General features: G+C 29.2%; 1 protein-coding gene across 1 annotated transcript; it reads right to left on the reverse strand.

The window, feature by feature from the left end:
* Positions 1–2,980: 2,980 nt before the first annotated feature.
* LOC109793002 (copper transporter 1) lies at positions 2,981–3,969 on the reverse strand. Its single transcript, XM_020352464.3, has one exon. It carries the CDS (start codon positions 3,717–3,719, stop codon positions 3,285–3,287), a length of 435 nt encoding a protein of 144 aa, XP_020208053.1. The 5' UTR covers positions 3,720–3,969; the 3' UTR covers positions 2,981–3,284.
* Positions 3,970–18,943: the final 14,974 nt, after the last annotated feature.

An 18,943-nucleotide genomic window follows, 5' to 3' on the forward strand; every position in this document is an offset into this window, starting at 1 on the left:
TCAATGGGGGATTTATAACTTCAATTGCTAAACATTTGGGCTATATACCATTTATGGACCAATTGCAGGATATAGGAGCTCCTAGAAGTATTAATTATAATACTTGTTATGTAGTGCAATGTATCATTAAGGACAATGGTGACAAGTTTTATTTTATTATTAGTCAAACTGGAGTGAACCACTTACTACCAAATTGGTACTATACAGACAAGGATGAAACGACATGGTGTTTCCCCTTAGAGTCATTGACCGATATACCCCAACAACAACAATATTTCAGTCTTTGAATTTTTGTTTTCAGTCTCTGAACCATATTTCAGTCTTTAAATTTATATTATGTTATGAATTTTTGTTTTCAATCTTTGAACCACATTGCTACATTTTGTTGAATTCATGTATGTGGTTGGCGTTCTGGAACGACCCGTTTTGAATCTAAAACGAGCCGTTCTAAAACTAGAACGACCCGTTTTAGTTTCAAAATAGCCCGTTCTGCTGTACTCGTTCTGCGTTAACTAATGCATTTAGAACAGACTGTTCTAGATGCAAAATTAACACACAACATGTGCAACCAGAACGGGCCGTTCTGGTTTCAGAACGGACCGTTCTGGTTCCAGGTGCTTTAAAGAAATTTGGCATCCACCTATGCATCTACGTAGCATCCACGTGACCAACAGTTAATTCCGTTTAAGAAATTTGGACGAAAGGTCCGATATTGCAGTAATTTAAATTATTAGGGACTAAATTGAAATAAAAAATTAAAGTGAGACTAAAATTAAAAAATTTAACCCTAAGCGTGTGGTTCAGCGGTAGGGGTTGATCCACGCTTAAGCAAGGTTAGGGGTTCGAATCCTGCCTTGTGTATGCATGCAGCCTTGTTAAATCTTGGGGCCAGCTATTCCACGTTTTGAGGTGCCTCCAACGTAGTGAGTAGATTAGTCACTGCTATCGGCGGTGGATACTCCAGGGACGAACAAAAAAAAAACCTAAAAATTTATAGAGATCAAAAAAAAAATCAGTAAATTATATGAAAAAAAATTATATTTAAATCTAATAAATAATAGTGTCATTGAAGTTCACTAACACAAAAATGTCTTGCAACAATAGTAAAAACAATTAAAAATTTAAGTCACTGCAGCTAACAAGTATTGTTATTGGCTACAACAACGTCAGTGCCATGTGCCCCGATTGAAGTCACTTTCAGACAATTGTTTTTATTTTATTTTTAAAAGTAACGTGACAGAGGTGTCACTGGACTTATAACTAGCGACATCTCCCGTTGAACACTTCAAGGTGGGAAATTGTTTCAAAATTCAATCCCATTTTGATAATATGTTTTGAAGATTACTCTAGTATGGTAAAAAAAAAACCAAATTGCATATAATTTTAAAATTATTTTATAATCTATCATATTATTTTATTTTATTGTATAAAATGATATTTAAAATACATATAAATATTTATTATTAGATAATATATATAGAAGACTTCATCAAATTACTTAAAATTTTATATATAACCATGAGTGTTATCAGATATAACAGTTTAATTGATTAAATTTATATTTTATAAAAAATTATTAGAATTATTATTTTATTAATTTAACACCGAGTCTCAATAAATTCTTATATATATATATATATATATATATATATATAAATATTTATCTTATTTAATACACAATTTAAAGTAGTAGTTTTTTTTTACACTAACTAAAACAGTTGCCAAAACACACTCGTATATAACCACAAAAGGTGACCCAATTGAATGAAACATTTTATCATTCTTTGTACATGGTTCATAATTGAAATGCATCAACATCCCTTCTGAGGAATATAGCTAGACATAGTACAAACACAAATTGAAGAAGAAAGGAATTCCATTGATGGATGATGAGAGAGAGAGAGTTACGAATCCTCTAATGTTCCCCATCAAAGAGGAGGGTTGCTCTCTAGTCTCTTCCTCTCATCACTTGCCACCACGTGGATTACCATGTCGATTCCTTCCTCAAACAAAATTTCAATTACAAATTAAACTACAATTATACTAATATTTGATTATATAAAGCTCTAGAATTTAACTAAGAGATAATCAAAATTAGTGAAATGAGCCAGGACAACAACATCTTTATTTAATTTTTTTTCCCTATGAAGATATGATTCATATAATGTTTCAAATTTAAAAATTAAAAGCCAATTCATATTAAGATTATAATTTTTATTAATCAATCATTATTTTAATACAGACAAAAATCAAACACAAAACTTTTGAATTATGGCAAAATGATTTACTATTATGATAAAATAGTTTGTTTTTTTCTCCATAAATTTTAATCAATATCTGACTTGATATATTTAACACAAGTGGCGCCACACAAGTTTAACAAAAGCCTCTGATGCAAAGAGACCGATTCCATTCGCCTGCAAGAAAACAGTTGTTGGGCTAGATGGCCTGCTCCACAAAATTGAGCTTGAGCCTGTGCCATTGTTTTAAATTATGATATGAAGTTATTAATTATTTGCACTAAATATAAAAAAAAATGTAATTATTAATATATATTTTATTTTAAGAATTTATATATTTATATTTTTTAAAATATTTTATTATTTTAATAAATAATTTAATTTATTTTAAAATTAATTTAAAAGTAAAAGAAATACAATAATAGTTAAATTAATTCCCACGTAATATTTGTATTGTAAATTTATTACGGATTGCAACAGCAACATCATTATATTGTAAAAAAATATGTGATTAACGATTTTACCGTAATTGCAATCTGATATAGTTGCAGATAAGATCATAATCGCAATATAGTGGCCACGATACGTGATGTAGTCGTGTAAACATTTGGTCACATCTTGTCTAGCTCAACAGGTTTACACATGATCAAATTCTCACAAGATTTCCAAAGCATAACATGTTGGAAATAAAATTTTTATTTCCAACGCAAGAGTGGTGGAATACCATAAGAGCTCAAAAGTGGCATAATCAAGAGAATTCATTAACATACACACAAAGCCAGAAAATTATCTTAACACACAACAGTATAGAGGAACAAGTTTAACAAACACAATCACAATCATCGCCAAGCCACTCTTAAATCTATAATAAACAAATTTAAAGAAGTTTTAACAAAAACATGCCAATGACCAACAAAGTCCAACACAATTGATAAATAGTTGAATTCTTTAAACATGTTGACCGAAATTTGATTTTCTAATCAGGCGTTACTAATGTAAAGAACTTTGTGGAGAGAGATGAAATTGACTTTGGTGAAGTGAAGATCAAACATGGTTTGTGACGGAAGAGTCTTTGTCTTTTTCCGTATCGGTGACGGCAAGAGTACGAGACTTGGCGATGAAGAAGCCGAAGGCGTGGCCAAGGACGGCAGCTATGAAGATTCCGCCGTTGAAGGACATGACAGCAAGCATGAGCAAGTAAGTGAAGCCAACACGAACCAAATGGACACTTGCTTGAACCATCCCTCCCACAAGGGGACTAGTCCTTGGCTTGATGAGTGGCTGGTTGGCTAACACCTCAGTGGTCATGGCTAGGATGAACACAAACAATATGGCTAAGAAGTACATGCCAGCACTTTGATCTGGCCACCCTGCGAAAAGCACTATTGCATCTTTGCCCCAATAGAAACTCATCATGTTCATATTCCTCGTCACATTATTAGACATGTTTGGCATGTTTTGGCTTTCGGGCATGTCCATCTTCTAGCTACTATGATGGTGTAATACTCACTCACTCACCCACCTTCAGAGATTGTGAGGATTTCTTGCTGATTGACCTCCTATTAATGAAAAAAAGAACCAATGGAATTAGATGTTGGTGATGAAACCTGAGAGTAACACAAACGTTTTTGCTGAATTATTGGGTTATTCGCTGGCTACTATTTTGTTCATTTCTCGTCGTCGTTTGTGAGGGGGGTCACGTTATTAGTCCGTTTCTTCAACTCTAAAACATTGCAAGATTATCATTTGTAACGATTAATTTAACATATGTTGTCGTGTCTTAGTTTCTTCTCACAAGAAGAAAATGTTTTATTTTCAAAATTTAATATTATTTTCTTTTAGAAAGAAGAGAAAGGAATGATAATTAATATATGAAATATCAGAAAAAGAAAAAAATGACAGATGAGGGATGTGTATATTAAATTATAAATAGATTTAAATTTTTTTTTTATTTCTACGTGGTGTATTATAACTTTAAATAACAAATTAGAGAAATTAATATATGAGTGGTTAGTGTTAGTGAGACTTTTCTTTTTTTAAAAAAAAGTGAATAGTGAAATCTCGGTTATATCGTAGAGGGAACCGTTGAAACTTGGAAGTCTCCTAGGAGTGTGTGTGAGTCACAAAGATGGGATTCTAAATGAAATTTAATTATTAATTGTTTTTCTTAGTTCTAATGAATAAGAGTTGTAACGTCTTTGTCTACATATGACTAAGTTAGCTAAATAAAGCAATACGTCGTAATTATCTAGTGGTATATACCAATTAATTTAGCATAAATGTTGCTGTATATGTATACATTTCATTATAATTTAACTTCTAAAAAAATATTACTTTTATTTCTTTACAATAGTCCTCTAAAATTATTTTACACATCAAAAAAATTAATAATTTTTTTTGTATTTTTATAAAATAATTTTAATATTTTGTTTTTATCATTCCTTCTTTTATTTTTCTTCATAATATATATATATATATATATATATTAATTATCATGTGCAAATTAATTAAAAATTAAATGAAAGATAATGATATAATTAATAATATAATAATTAATATTATATTAAAACTAAAAAATGAAAAATAAATAAAAACAAATTTTATTAAAAATTCAACCGAACGAAAAAGAACATAGAAAGTATTAGCGTATGACTTGTTCATCTCTGAAAACGAAACTTTATGACCTTCCTATTAATACTATGACTTCTTTACTATAATTGGTTAGAATTAATATATACATCATGACATTTTTTAAATTTATTGTGTTAAATATATTTTTAATCTTTAAAATTTAAAATAAATTTATTTATATTTTTTAATTTTAAAATTATTATTTTTTAAGTCTATAATTTTTAAAAATATTATTTTAATCTTTCGGTTCATCAGTAATATATTTAAAAGTTACACATGAAAATAGTTATATAATATCAAGATTTAATATAATATATTCATTAACAGGGACATTAGTCGATAAATTTTATATAATAATATTTATAATTTTTCAAATAAAATTTGAGTATAATAACTCAAAAAATATTTTTTAAAATTATAAAATTAAAAATAATAATTTTAAATTTAAATGACTAAAAATAAATTTATCTTAAATTTGAAGAAAAAAATATATAAGTTTTTTTATATATATATTTTTATCAACGGATGATAGATCGAAGTATCTATATTTAGTGTTTTGGTGTGTTTAAAACAAGATTGATACGTGTGAAAAATAAAAAATAACAGGCCATAGCACATCAAAAAATAAATTGAATAAATGTTTGTTGAAAGCATTGTTATACGCACTGGTGTAAAACCACATGCTACAACATCAATTAATAACATAAAACATGCGATTAGAATTTTGTAAATATAGTTATACGTTCTGTTGTGCTTAAGTATAATTCTCCACGGAAATAATTTTTAGTCAAATTTTATTTATATCATATATTTGTTTAATGTGAGTTCTTAAAATATTAGTGAAATAACATGGGTACTATAGAATTTCTCTAATATTAAATAATTTTTATATCCTTAAAATATGATTGAAATATGTCAAAATAAATATAAGGTTTCATATGCATACTTTGAAATTATGTTATGTTATAAATAATGCAAAATTAATTAAGTTATTTTTCAAAATATTTTTTTTTTTGGTTACATGCATAGAGCAAAATGGAAAAAGAAAAGGATTATTATTATTTTTACTAAGATTATAAGTATCTTTATATTAACTAATTTTACATCAAGTTTTTAAATATTATAAGTATGTCAATTATAGTATTGATATTAAATGTTTTAAGATAAATTAATTTAAATATAAATTTATTTTATATCAGGTTTTCTTTGCGTAATATTTTTGGGTAAAATAATGTCTTGATGATAAGTAGGAGTTTTAAATTTTGTGACATAAGTACGAGTTTGATTTGTGACTTGTTAATAATTAGCTGCACGTATCTTTTTCCATTTAATCAATCGACCGCTAGGATGGCTAGTTCATTGTTTCCAGCCATACATCTATAATATATGTAATTCTATAATCTATCTATATTATATAAATGATATTTCTGTTTCTTTTCTACATTTTTTATATTTATATTTTTTATTATATATTTTTCATTATATCTTTTAAAAGTAAAATAAGAAAAATTATAAAAAAATTAATTGTCCACTTTAACAATAATAATAATTTCTTTATTTTATAATCATTTTTAATTTTATTATTATTTAAGATTATTTCTTTATCTTATAATGTTGGTACAAAATATCTACGATCAAATAATCTCCGTTGAGAACTGTGTTATATATTCTTCTCTAATTATATATTATTTAATTTGATTCATAAATTTTAGCCTCTATTATATCTATTTTTATTTTATATTATTTTTAAACAAAATTTATAGAAATACAAAATGTTTCTTTTCTATTAATAACTAGCGAGGTTAAGGCACTTCGTGCTTCTATATGTATTTTATCTTAAAATTTAAAATAATTCATCTTTAAAATGAATTCATTTGTTAGCATATATTGATGTAAATAATTTTACAGTTTTTATATGATTTATTATTATTATTATTATTCATTGATGAAATGCATATTAATTATATTGTAATATTTAACATTTTTTTTAAATGTTTATATTTAAAATATGTTTAATCAGTTGTTTTCTTTTAAATAGTTTCAATTTAGTTTTAGTTTATATTTATTTTCTATATAACAACTGTTAAAATATAGATAAAAAAATTATGCTCTACATAATTATATTTGTAAGCATGGATTAAAGTAATATATATATATATATATATATATATATATATATATATTTGTAATTATAAATTTTTTTTAATAGGAAAACCAAATAATGATTCAACTTTAGAATGATTTTCCCTACAATTTATGAAAAAAATAAATATCATTTTGTTATTATTTCTAGTTAACATTAACATGGCAGAAAACATATATTACAATTAATAAATAATTAAATTGAATAGTCTCTTACCTTTCAAGAATAAATTTTAATTATTTATAGAATAAGTCATCCATAATTTTTTTAACTTTAAAAAAATAAAAAAATAAATAATACAATGTCTTATATCAATATGACATATTAACATTTTATGTAATTTTTTTATAGTATATGAAAAAAAAAATAACTACTACCTAAAAAATGGAGATATTTTGATTTTCATAAAAATTGTAAATAGACAGATATTAGTTGATCTTGCATTTTCAAGTGTCCTAATATTATTAAAAAATATGAGTTAGAATTGATCTAAATGAAGAAATGTTATAACTATATTTTTATATAATTATAAGATATTTTTATGACTATATTATTAGATTACCTTTCTAATTTTTGAGACAACAATTCTTTTTTCACTATTTTTCAAAGTTGAGTTTTATTCACTATTACTATAGAACTTCATCCAATAGAATATACTTTTAAATGGTGAATTTGCAATAAATAAATTTTAAATTAAATAAATAAGTAATAAAAAATATATGAAGATGTCACTTTTAAATTAAATTTAACCTTGTTGTCAATTTGGCAAATTATTAAAAGTGAATATTGGTTCAAATATTCCATAACTTCTCAAAGTTAAATATAAGTAATATTATGAAAATGTCATGATAATAAAGTTTCATAATAAAAACTAAAAAAAATATATATTATCACTTACCTGTTTATCAAAATACATGTTCAAATTCTTTGTATTAATCTCTTTATATAATTGAAAAATCTTCTTGAATCTTAATTTGACGATAAAAAAAAAGAAATAAAATAAAATTTGATTTTTGTACATCATCAGAAATTAAGTCAAATCCATAAATATTATAGATTAAAAGGGCTAACACCTGATTTTGGATAAAAAAAATTCTTTGAAAACAATATTTTTTTGTAAAGTTTAGTAAAATATAATTTATTGTAAAAATAATACACACAAAAATCATTGTAAAAAAAGGACTAAACTTGAGAAACACGTAAATGAACGTAATTAATTTAATTGAAAAAAATATTAAATTGAAATTGATAGAAAGTGTTAAAATTAATATGTGATATATATTGACATCGAAAGAAAGTTTTAAATCAAAAGCAACAATAATAATTAATACGTGATATATCTTCTATTTTGAAATAGTTTAATGAGGACATGCTGCACAATTAAAAGATTTTAAAATAAAGATTAAGCATTCATAAAACAAATAAATGATAGAAAACATGATGACAGTAACCATAAACAGAAGAACTTGATGATTCACAACAACCTGACAAATTGGTGATTGTGAGATTGATTGTGTGCCTATTAGAGAAATAGAAAAAAAATAAGAAAGAATGGAAGATGAAAGTAACCGTGCACTGAATTGACATCATCATGGTTTCTCACTAATAGAAAATAAGAACCAACTTAGAGTGAAAAATGAAATAAGCAAAAAAATAAAAGAAAATATGGAGCAATAGCAATAAACTAAACCATATCTAAAAGAAGAAAGGTGAATTTTTTTTAAAAGGATATGAAATAACCTATATGTAATAGACAGTATAAAAATCAAGAAACAATATTATGAGTATATAACAAAATCATCATTTAAAGGAAAATGTAAATGCTATCACCATAATTAATTTCATTTAAAATCTTAACAGACAAAAAAAAAGGAACACGAAGAAGTAGTAAGAAATCTAGAACAATAAAGTAATAAGAAATTTATCCAAGCTAAAAAAAATACTAAAATTAGTGAAAGCAAAGAGATAACATAGTATGCATGTATGGTAAAGAAATAAATATCCATAATATTTAATAAATGGTAGAAAACATGAATGACCTGTCAACAATGGTTCTTAACATGATATCTTAATAACAACACAATAAATAACCCCTCTATTTGAATTGTAATTGCAGAGGGTAAAAGAAAACCATGGTGTCATAATAGTATCATATCGATGTTGGTAAAAGAGAGAAATGAAGATCCTACCAATAATTATTTCAATTGTAACTACTAAATATATTATACTTTTATTTTCTATAACCGTAAAAACTGTTAATTGCTAATTAAATCAACAAATGCATAGAAGTGATGACGGTCATCAAAGCCAATAAAAGAAAAAAATGTAGTAGAAAAAAATGAAGATGAGATAGAAATTGATGGGTTTAACTCGGGGCTTGTGGATCAAATAATTGCACAAACAATGAATTTGGAAATTAAAAACAAAGAATGTGAATGAATGAATGAATAGAAAGAAATAATGATAATACAGACCCGTTAAGGATTCGGGTGGCGAGCGTGCAATATTGGCAAGGGATTGAAAGTGTCTGCAATTTGAATTGCGTGTCGAAGTTGCTCTCATCAATATGCGAATTTGAAAACACATCGGAATGCTTGCGAGTGTAAGAGAGATGGAAAGTGGGAGAGTAGAAATCATTTGTACCGTTATATATCATTTGTACAGAATGATGATTTCTAATTTTTTTGAGTAAAATAGTTACAAATTTAATGAAATTCCAAATTTGTACCATTGAAGAAACAAAGTAAGTAAGAGAAGGTTGAGTTGGGGTAAAATGATTTAAAAAAAGTGGAACCAAAATTGAAAACAGTATCGTGGTAAAAGTGGTGCATTTGTGCTCATAATTGTTGGTTTCACGTTTTGTTTCACCTCTTGACAAATATCCTTCCAGGTTACCTTGAGAGATCAATATAAGCATAAAAACTAACCAACTACCATTGATAAAAAAAAAAAACCACCATTGATAAAAAAAAAACCTCATGACATATATAGGAATAGTTCATAAGTATAACAATTGAAAATCACAATTAAGTAAGAAAAACCACCATTAATAATAAAAATCACTATGAAAATTATAAATAATTTGGTGAAAATCTAAAGTCATGCAAAATTTTAAGCAAAAACCATTAAATTTAAGATCAAATGGGACATATGAAGCCAAAAATGCAAAAATAAAAAAATAAAATATATGTTGACACAACAAAAACAAAAAATATATGTTGACAGTACTTCAAATTCTAATTAAAATAACAACAGAAGATTGAGAGAAGAAAGAGAAGTAACTTTCACAGGACCAAAAAGTGTTAATCTGGTTCCTCTGCGTATGCAACTTCTTAATCTAATAATCTCTCTTTACGGGCTAGTGTTGAACTTCAATTCGTTATCATTGGTTCCGTTGTATTTTAGTGGGTACACGAAGAAAAAAACAAAAGGGATTGTGCAGTTAAAATGTGCGGTTACATTTTTAAGATGTGAGAGAAGTGGTTTCAACAAAAAAGAGATTCTAGCGAGAGTGATGTAATTTGTTTTTAATATAGCATTTTTATTTTCCATTTATGCCCAAAACAATCATACAATTAAGTAAAAACGTATACAATTAAAAAAGGATATAGATGTCTTAAAAATAGTGGAAACCAAACGCATGTATTCCCTTTATCTATTGTTATAGATAGATATATAAAGAAATACATTTTTTTATTTTCACTTTTTCAAAATAACAATATCCTTAATTCAATATAAATATCTAGTCATGCACCGAAAAAAGAAAACTATAAATATCTAGTGACTTACAAATTAATAAGATATAACCACTCACAAAGACAACCATTTTTTTTCTTCTTCCTATTATTTTTTCCTTTATTTATCACTAAACTGCAAAGCGAAATCAAGATACGTTTTTTTTTAAACTTCTATCATTTTTTATTTTTTATTTTTTAAATAAATATGTAGAGACAGAAGTGCCTCCTAGCCACTGCTCATTATAATTTTTGTTTTAATTTTACTTTTTATATATGTTTCTAATTTTTATATCATAAATTTGAATAATTATTCTTGAGTATAAGGTTTTTTGGCATTTACTTTTTAGTCATTAAGTTATGTATTTCTCTCTCGCGTTCAGTATTTTTTGTTGTTGCTTTTTTTAGATATTATTAAAATTTTTAGTTGATTTTAATTTAAATTTGAATTCTGGATCCCTATATCAAATTATTAGACGTTAAATTATGTCTTCATTCAAATAACTTTCGCTCATAATTTTTTAACTCGAAAAAATTGATTACTTTAATTTATTTTTATTTAATAAATAAGCTAAATTACGTTTTTTCTCATATCACCCAAATATTGAAATTATATATTTTTTAACTCAACTTAAATGCTCTTTTTTTTTTCTTCATATTTTGTCATTCATTAATTAATAACGTCATTAATTAACTGTTAATATAATATGTTCATTATTAACATAACATATTAGCAATTAATATAATACATTTTATCACATTAATAATCAAAAATAATATTAATAATTAATATATCACATTAATAATCAATAATTAATATATTACGCTAATAATTATTATGTTATATTAATAGTCAACTTACGACATTAGATGATCAACTTATGGGATAGAAAAATGTGGAAAAGATTGCGTGATTAAATTTTTTATGTTTAGTGAAAAATTGTCAAACATGAAAATAAAAATTGCAACTAAGCCTAATAATCTTTCTTTAGACATTAAAAAAACATCTTATATATATATATATATATATATATATATATATATATATATATATTTTTTTTTTTTCTTAACACGCACATTTTATCATTATTTATTGTTAATAATATCACGAAAGATTATAAGTTAAGATTACACGAAGAAAAAATCCTATAAAATAACTATATATTAAAGTTTAACTTTACGTTTAAGAATAATTATGTTTTACTATTTTTAATAATGTTTTATCATAATGATTAACAACTTGTAAATATTTAATTCAAGTTGTGTTTCTTCTTAATTAAGTTTCAATAGAAACCTTTCTTAAAAGTAATTATGTTACCAGAATTAAAATTTTAAAATATAAACATGAAATAGAAAAGTAAAAAAATTGTTGGGCGTTAGGGGTTTTCATTCACATATTTCTCCATATTAATAAGATATTATCTACTTTAAACTTAGGTTTTCATGATTTTGTTATTAGTCATCATTCAAAAAATCTTCTAATAATGGAGACATATGTGTGTATATACAGTCATGTTCATCCTTATATTTTAAGGATATGAAATTTTGATTATATCCTAACAATTTTCCTCTCAAATAAAGGATGATGGTTTACCCCCTTGTGAAATCAGTTACACTTTTAAATACTCTAAATACTTGTACTGCCACTCCATCGTTAACTCACTATAGTAGAACACACTTCCTAACCTTTCATATTATCAGGATGACTTTTCTCTATACATAGACCCACCATTAAGAAAACTTTCAACATAAGGGATTTTATATCCAAATCCACTTGTCAACTCTATCACACTCGTCAAGCCAATCACATCTGATTGAATTAGTGACCGATATCACTTATTGTATACCAGGGGTTCCCACACACACTATTTCTACATTAGTAAGATATTTTTCACTTTGGACTTATGTTCTCATAGTTTTGTTTTCGAACATTATTTAAAAATTCTCTTACCAATGGAGATTTATATGTGTATATATTAACACATGTCTACACTTATGTTGTAAAAATGTGAGAATTTGATTGTACACCCTTGCATTTTGTAAACTATAAACTATTTTATATTACTTTCGATGAAATCAGTAATTAATAAAATTAGTAACCACTTCGACCAATAATTAATTAAGAAAAAAACATTTTGTATTATGGGTGTTTTCATATGCCGAATGATCATGAAAATCTCCATCGCTGTGCCCATTTGGGTTCTTTGAAGTACCTTGGGAGCCTATGGAAGATGATTATTGTTATTTTTTTATTATTTTGGAAGCACATATGGGTAACGATAAGATGTTATTGGTATGGTGCCCGATGTTTCGACTATGGTGGTTTGTCGAGTGAGGAATAAATTTTGACGCAAGGTGCAAGAGCATTAGCCATGGGTTTATTGCTTGTTTCTGGTAGGTATCCATTAATATATGCAAAACATGATCACTGTTAGGACCAGAGTAGGCTTAATAGTTACTCACAACTAAAACAAGAGATGAGAAAAAAAAAGAGACAAGGGAGAAAATAACCACAGTAAAAATATTATTTACTGAAAGGGAGGAAATTACAACACTTCTCTCTCTATAACTTACTCCTTTGAATTAGGAGACTACTACTACCGAGAACAGATCTCAAGGTGTATAAGAGAGGAAGAGAGAAGAGAAGAAGATTTGGGATGAAAATTATGATTTTCAGCTTCCCTATTTATAGGAAAGTCCCAATGGCATTTTCGTAATTTCTCCTAAACTTTTAATATTATTTTATTATCATGTGGGACCCGCTTTTAATTTTAAATTAAAAAGCCACCGAAAGTGTTTTCGGTGCTGGCCGCCACAGCTGTCTAACATTTCTCCCACTTGAAGATTATGATTAAGTTAATCATATCTTCACACCATTTCTTCTTTATTGATACTTCATGTTGCTTATGTCTTCAATAGGCCAAATAAGGATCGACACCATGTAAACTTGTCAGTGTTGACAGGCTTTGTCATTACGTCTGCTATGTTGTCTTTTGTATGGATCTTCTGCATATCCACTTTTCCTTCTTCTACTACTTCACGAACAAAGTGATATTGAACTCCTATGTGCTTTGTCCTGGAATGAAAGGCTGGATTCCTTGCAATGTGCAAGGCACTCTGACTGTCACAATACACAGTAATTTTCTCCTGCTTGTGCCCGAGTTCTTCCAGTAACCTTTGAATCCAAATTGCTTCCTTGCATGCTTGCGTAGCTGCCATGTATTCAGCTTCTGTAGTAGATAGAGCTACAACAGTCTGTAACTTAGACAACCAGCTCACTGCTCCTCCAGCAAGTGTAAACACATAACCAGTAGTAGATTTTCGTTTATCCAGATCTCCTGCAAAATCTGAATCAACATAGCCTCTGACAACAAACTCCGATCCTTCAAAACATAATGCAACATCTGAGGTTCCTTTGATATATCTAAGGATCCTCTTTACAATACTCCAATGCTCTCTACCAGGATCTGCCATAAACCTACTGACCGCTCCCACTGCTTGTGCAATGTCTGGTCTCGTACAAATCATGGCATACATAAGGCTTCCCACCGCTGATGCATACGGCACTCGAGACATTTCCATCCTCTCTGCTTCGTTGCTAGGACTCATACTTGAGGATAATTTGTAATTGACAGGAAGTGGGGTCGAAATTGGCTTACAGTCTTGCATGTTGAAGCGCCGCAAGACTTTCAATAAATAATTCTTCTGAGAAAGCCAAATCCTCCTGTTTTTTCTGTCTCGGTGAATTTGCATCCCTAAAATCTTGTTTGCTGGTCCCAAGTCCTTCATATCAAACTCCCTAGCCAATTGTGCCTTTAATTCTTGGATCTGATCTTTGTTGGGGCCTACCACCAACATGTCATCCATATACAACAGCAAGATGATGAAATCATTGTCATCAAACCTATTGTAGTACGTACAATGGTCTGAACTCAGTCTGTTGTAACCAAGGCTAATAATGAAGGAATCAAATCTCTTATACCAACACCTTGGCGCCTGCTTTAAACCGTACAGAGATTTGGTCAACCTACAAACCAAGTTTTCTTTTCCTTGTTCTTTAAAGCCTTCTGGTTGGAGCATATATATTTCTTCTTGGAGTTCCCCATGAAGAAACGCAGTCTTTACATCAAGTTGATCAAGATGTAAATTAAATGCAGCACACATAGCTAGAACAACTCTGATTGTGGTTAATCGGACAACTGGCGAGAATATCTCGTTAAAATCAATGCCCGCTTTCTGAGCATATCCCTTAACCACCAATCTTGCACGATATCTCTCCACTTGATCATTGCCATCACGTTTGATCTTATAGACCCATTTGCAACCAATGGCTTTTCGACCTTTTGGAAGATCAACAAGTTCCCATGTTTTATTTCTATGTAAGGCCTCTATTTCTTCATGCATTGCTGCCATCCACTGAGAAACATCAGAACTCCTCAACGCCTCTTGAAAGGTTGATGGTTCTCCTTCTTCAGTTAAGAGACAGTACGCATCATGACTTGCCATAACATAGTCTGAATGCCAAGATGGTTTCTTCGTCTGACGTGTTGTTCGTCGAACATCTCCATCATTGTCCTCATTTGGTTCTTGTTCATCGTGCTCTTGTTCTGCTTCAGAGGTGTCATCTTCTTTAGATTTTCCTCCTATCTCCACTATACTGGTGTCTTTGATAGTGCTGTCATTTTCCTGCTCCTTTTGCAGTTCAGTTTCTGCAAACACTACATCCCTGCTAACAACAACCTTGCGGGCAGTGGGATCCCACAAGCGATACCCCTTAACATTGTCAGCATAACCCAAGAATATACATTTCCTGGATTTTGGGTCCAGCTTTGTTCTTTCTTGGGAGTTGTACATCACGTACACAGGACATCCAAACACATGTAATGAAGAATAATTAGATGGTTTTCCACTCCACATCTCCATTGGTGTCTTTAAACCAATTGCTGTTGATGGTGAGCGATTGATCAAATAACAAGCAGTTCTTACTGCTTCTGCCCAGAAAGACTTGGCTAATCCTGCAGTTCTCAACATAGCTCTTGTCCTTTCTAGGAGAGTTCGATTCATCCGCTCTGCTACCCCATTCTGCTGAGGTGTATGAGCAACTGTTAATTGCCTCTTGATACCCTCTTGCTTGCAGAATGCCAGAAAATCACCATCTATATATTCTCCTCCATTATCTGTCCTCAAGCACTTAATCCTTTTTCCAGTATCAAGTTCCACCTGTGCTTTAAATTCCTTGAATACTGGGAACACATCTGACTTCTTTTTGATTGGGTACACCCACAATCTCCGGGAATAATCATCAATAAATGATACAAAATATTTTGCTCCTCCCATGGAAATTTCTGGTGATTCCCAGACATCAGAATGGATCAAGTCAAGTATGTGTTTGCTCCTTGTAGTTACTTTGGCAAATTGTAATCTATGTTGCTTGCTTGTCACACAGTGCTCACAAAATGGTAAGGTTACCATTTTAAGCCCTGACAAGAGATTACGTTCCGCAAGAATTTTCAGGCCTCGCTCTGACATATGTCCTAGTCTACGATGCCACATCATCGTTGCCTCTTCTTGACTTATTGCTGCAACTGATGCATCTGCTTCTTGCAACGTTTCTCCCAAAAGCAAGTATAGATTTGATGTGATCTTCTCAACTTTCATCACCACCAAATTGCCTTTAACTACCTTCAAGATTCCACTTTCAACGTGGATCTTGCACTTGAGATCATCTAGTTGCCCAATGGACAATAGATTCTTTTTCAAGCCCTTCACATGTCGTACCCCTTGAATTGTACGAATAGTACCATCATACATTTTTAATTTGATAGTACCAACTCCAGCAATTTCCAAAGCATGATCATTTCCCATAAATACGGATCCTCCTGAAATTGGTTCATAAGTACAAAACCAATCTCTATTTGGAGTCATGTGCCAGGTTGCACCTGAATCCAATATCCAACATTCATGGAGTTGTTTTTCGCCTCTAGAACTTATTGCTTCACTGTACAATATTTCTCCATCTTCTTGGGTACTAGCAACACAACCTTGAGAGGTTGACGCTTCAGAATTCTTCCCTCCTCCACTCTTCTTGTGCCAACAATCTTTCTTCATGTGCCCTCTCATGCCACAATTATAGCATTTGAGGTTCTTCCTTCCTCGAGATTTTGATCTACCATGATTTTGACTCCCACTGGAGCCACGTTCCATTGATCTTCCTCTCATCATCGTCAAAGCTTCTGCTTGCTTTGAACTTTCCAGTCTGTCTTCCTTATTCTTTCGCCTGGACTCTTCTTCAAGAATAGCTCCGGCAACATCCTCAAAGGATAGACGACCAACAACTTTATTGTTTGTTATGTTGATGATGAGTTGATCATATGAATCTGGTAAACTCTGAAGTAGAAGCTCCGCACGTTCATTTTCCACTATGTTGAAATCAGCTGTTGAAAGCTGAGCAAATAGCGTATTCAGATTGTTGATGTGGTCCGTCACTGCTGTGGACTCACTCATTCGAAGAGTGTAGAGTTTCCTCTTTAAGAATATTCTGGTGTGAAGTGACTTGACCTCGTATAATTTTACGAGCGTGTCCCAAATCTCCTTTGCAGTTGTCTTCTCTGCTATGCTCGACAAAACTGAATCAGCCATTGCTAAGTGCAAATTGGCAACAGCATTGTCATCCATTTCTCTCCACTTTTCATCAGTAATATCTGATGGCCTGCCTTCAATTGCTTTAAGACAGTTGTCTTTTCTCAAAATTGCTCTTATCTTCAATTTCCATAGGGAAAAATTGTTCCCGTTGAACTTCTCTATCTCAAACTTTGCTGCCATAATTTCTTCTATTAAACCGACTTAAGTAACTTCCACTAGAATAGTACCGCCTACTGGAACAATGATAAAATCCAGTAACAAGAATAATTCTTTTCTGATGTGACTGATCAGACAATACTGCAGCCACAGAGCATACTAAGAATTTTCTCCGATACTATACCAATGTACACCACAGCGGAATAATAAACAACCTAGTGGCTCTGATACCACTGTTAGGACCAGAGTAGGCTTAATAGTTACTCACAGCTAAAACAAGAGATGAGAAAAAAAAAGAGACAAGGGAGAAAATAACCACAGTAAAAATATTATTTACTGAAAGGGAGGAAATTACAACACTTCTCTCTCTATAACTTACTCCTTTGAATTAGGAGACTACTACTACCGAGAACAGATCTCAAGGTGTATAAGAGAGGAAGAGAGAAGAGAAGAAGATTTGGGATGAAAATTATGATTTTCAGCTTCCCTATTTATAGGAAAGTCCCAATGGCATTTTCGTAATTTCTCCTAAACTTTTAATATTATTTTATTATCATGTGGAACCCGCTTTTAATTTTAAATTAAAAAGCCACCGAAAGTGTTTTCGGTGCTGGCCGCCACAGCTGTCTAACAGTTGGAAGCTACTACTAATTAGTTGAAGAGTATTTTAATTTTTTTAGAAATGTTAAAAATATACTGTCTAATAATCTTTTTTAACATATTTTCTAATTTAGGTTAAAATTTAGTAAATTTTACATCTTATATTATGAATTTTTATTTCATATTGTAATTTTAAAAAAATTAACTAATTCAAAAACTGTGTTAGAGTGTTGGAGAGTAGGAGTGAACATGATCCAACCTGTTTCGTTAACTTGTCTAGCTCGAATTGATTTATTTTGAATTTGAAATTGACCTTAGTGCATTTTTTAGGATGCGTTTGAGTTATATATATTAAGTTGTTCAAATTAGTTTAATACATAATATTTTCTTAAAGTATAAGTTTTTTTAGTTGTTTTTGCATTTATAATAAAAAAATTTATTTATTTATTAATATTTTCTATAAGATGATGTTATATGCAATTACAATTTAACTATACATTATTTTAAATTTAACATAGTGTAATAAAGTTGAATTGACCTAATTTTATCACATATTATTTTGATTCTTGATCGAGTCCGAGTTAAATTTAAAAATTAATTAAATATAAAGAATGATAAGTATGACTCAACTCAACCCATTCTCATTCTTATTAAAAAGATATTCTTGTTATGGAGATTTGAAAAAAAAAATTTAGTGTTCCAAATAATAGCTATATATTACTAATGGAAAATTTACACAATTAAATAATATTAACTAATAAAATATTATGATTATTTTGACTTTCAAAACAAATAAT

Source organism: Cajanus cajan, chromosome 4 (assembly GCF_000230855.2).
Source record: "Cajanus cajan strain Asha chromosome 4, NIPB_CcT2T_4, whole genome shotgun sequence".
Classification (NCBI taxonomy): domain Eukaryota; kingdom Viridiplantae; phylum Streptophyta; class Magnoliopsida; order Fabales; family Fabaceae; genus Cajanus; species Cajanus cajan.